At 58.5% G+C, this 1,143-nt stretch overlaps 1 protein-coding gene across 1 annotated transcript; it reads right to left on the reverse strand.

The window, feature by feature from the left end:
• Positions 1-9: 9 nt before the first annotated feature.
• Positions 10-288, reverse strand: LOC105503421 (scavenger receptor cysteine-rich domain-containing group B protein-like; the record flags this gene model as incomplete). The annotated part of the gene is made up of 1 exon (XM_011930319.1): positions 10-288. A coding segment is annotated over one exon (279 nt), but the record flags the coding sequence as incomplete, so codon positions are not given.
• Between the last annotated feature and the right edge of the window lie 855 nt (positions 289-1,143).

Raw genomic sequence — 1,143 nt, forward strand, 5'->3', positions numbered from 1 at the left:
GGTGGCCACAGTTGTGCACGCCCCAGCCCAGGCTCTGGCAGGCTGCCAGGCGTGGCTCGCCGCCTTCGCAGTGCACGTTGTCCAGCAGGATGTGCCCCGTGCCGTAGCCGAAGAAGGCGTTGGTGGTGGCGGCCATGGCCGCTCCGCAGCCCAGCTGACGACAGACCACAGCAGCATCCGGCAGCCCCCAGTCGTCGTCACACACGGTGCCCCACAGGCCACCGTGCAGGATCTCCACTCGGCCCTGACACAGGTTCGCGCCCCCTACCAGGCGCACGCTGCCCTCACCTGGGGACAGGGCCGGGGACAGGGCGCATGTCCCACTGGCCTCTGCTCCCGTCCAAACCACAAAGGCAGCCCAGTATCCCAGGACCTACAACCCATGGGCATCTTCTCACCCTGCTGCCCAGGGTACCGCCTCCTTGGTCCAGACTGGGGGTGGCTTGTGGGATCACAGTATCATCCCTGCCTAAAACCAACCCCCCTATCCTGCTCCCTGTCTCCTGGCAGCCTGGGACGTGCTGCTTTCTCATCTACTGCAAATGACATCCTCAAGATATGGCGCCAACACCTCTTCCTCCAGGAAGCCCTCCCTGATCTCCTGAGGAACGGGACCCTCTTCCACCTCTGGACTTCCTTGCCTCTTTCACTGTTCCTCTTTTAGAGCACTTTTCATTTTCTTGTTCTAGTCATGATCATCATTCTTGGGCTCATCTGACTTTCCTGTGAGATTAAGCTCCAGTCTCACCCCTCACTCATTTTCTCTCTTTGGTCTCACTGTGTCCCCCAGGCTGGAGTACAGTGGCATGATCTTACTGCAACCTCTGCCTCCCGGGTTCAAGTGATTCTCCTGCCTCAGCCTCCCGAGTCGTTGGTATTACAGGCGTGCACCACCACACCCGGCTAATTTTCGCCATGTTGGCCAGGCTGGATTAGCGCAGTATTGTTACATAGCCGTAGAATATACCACGAGGAGTTCTGGGATATTCGGAGGCACTTTCAGTATAGTACTGAGATACAAGTAATTTTGGAGGCTACCTGGAAAGCTCTGGGGAGCATCAAGACAGCCAAAGCACTCTCCACATTCACCTGCCCACTCAAGCCTCCTCCTCCAGCATTGGCGCAGGGCCCCGCCCACCTGCC

The sequence above is a fragment of the Colobus angolensis genome, unplaced genomic scaffold, assembly GCF_000951035.1.
Source record: "Colobus angolensis palliatus isolate OR3802 unplaced genomic scaffold, Cang.pa_1.0 Scaffold8548, whole genome shotgun sequence".
Taxonomy (NCBI): domain Eukaryota; kingdom Metazoa; phylum Chordata; class Mammalia; order Primates; family Cercopithecidae; genus Colobus; species Colobus angolensis.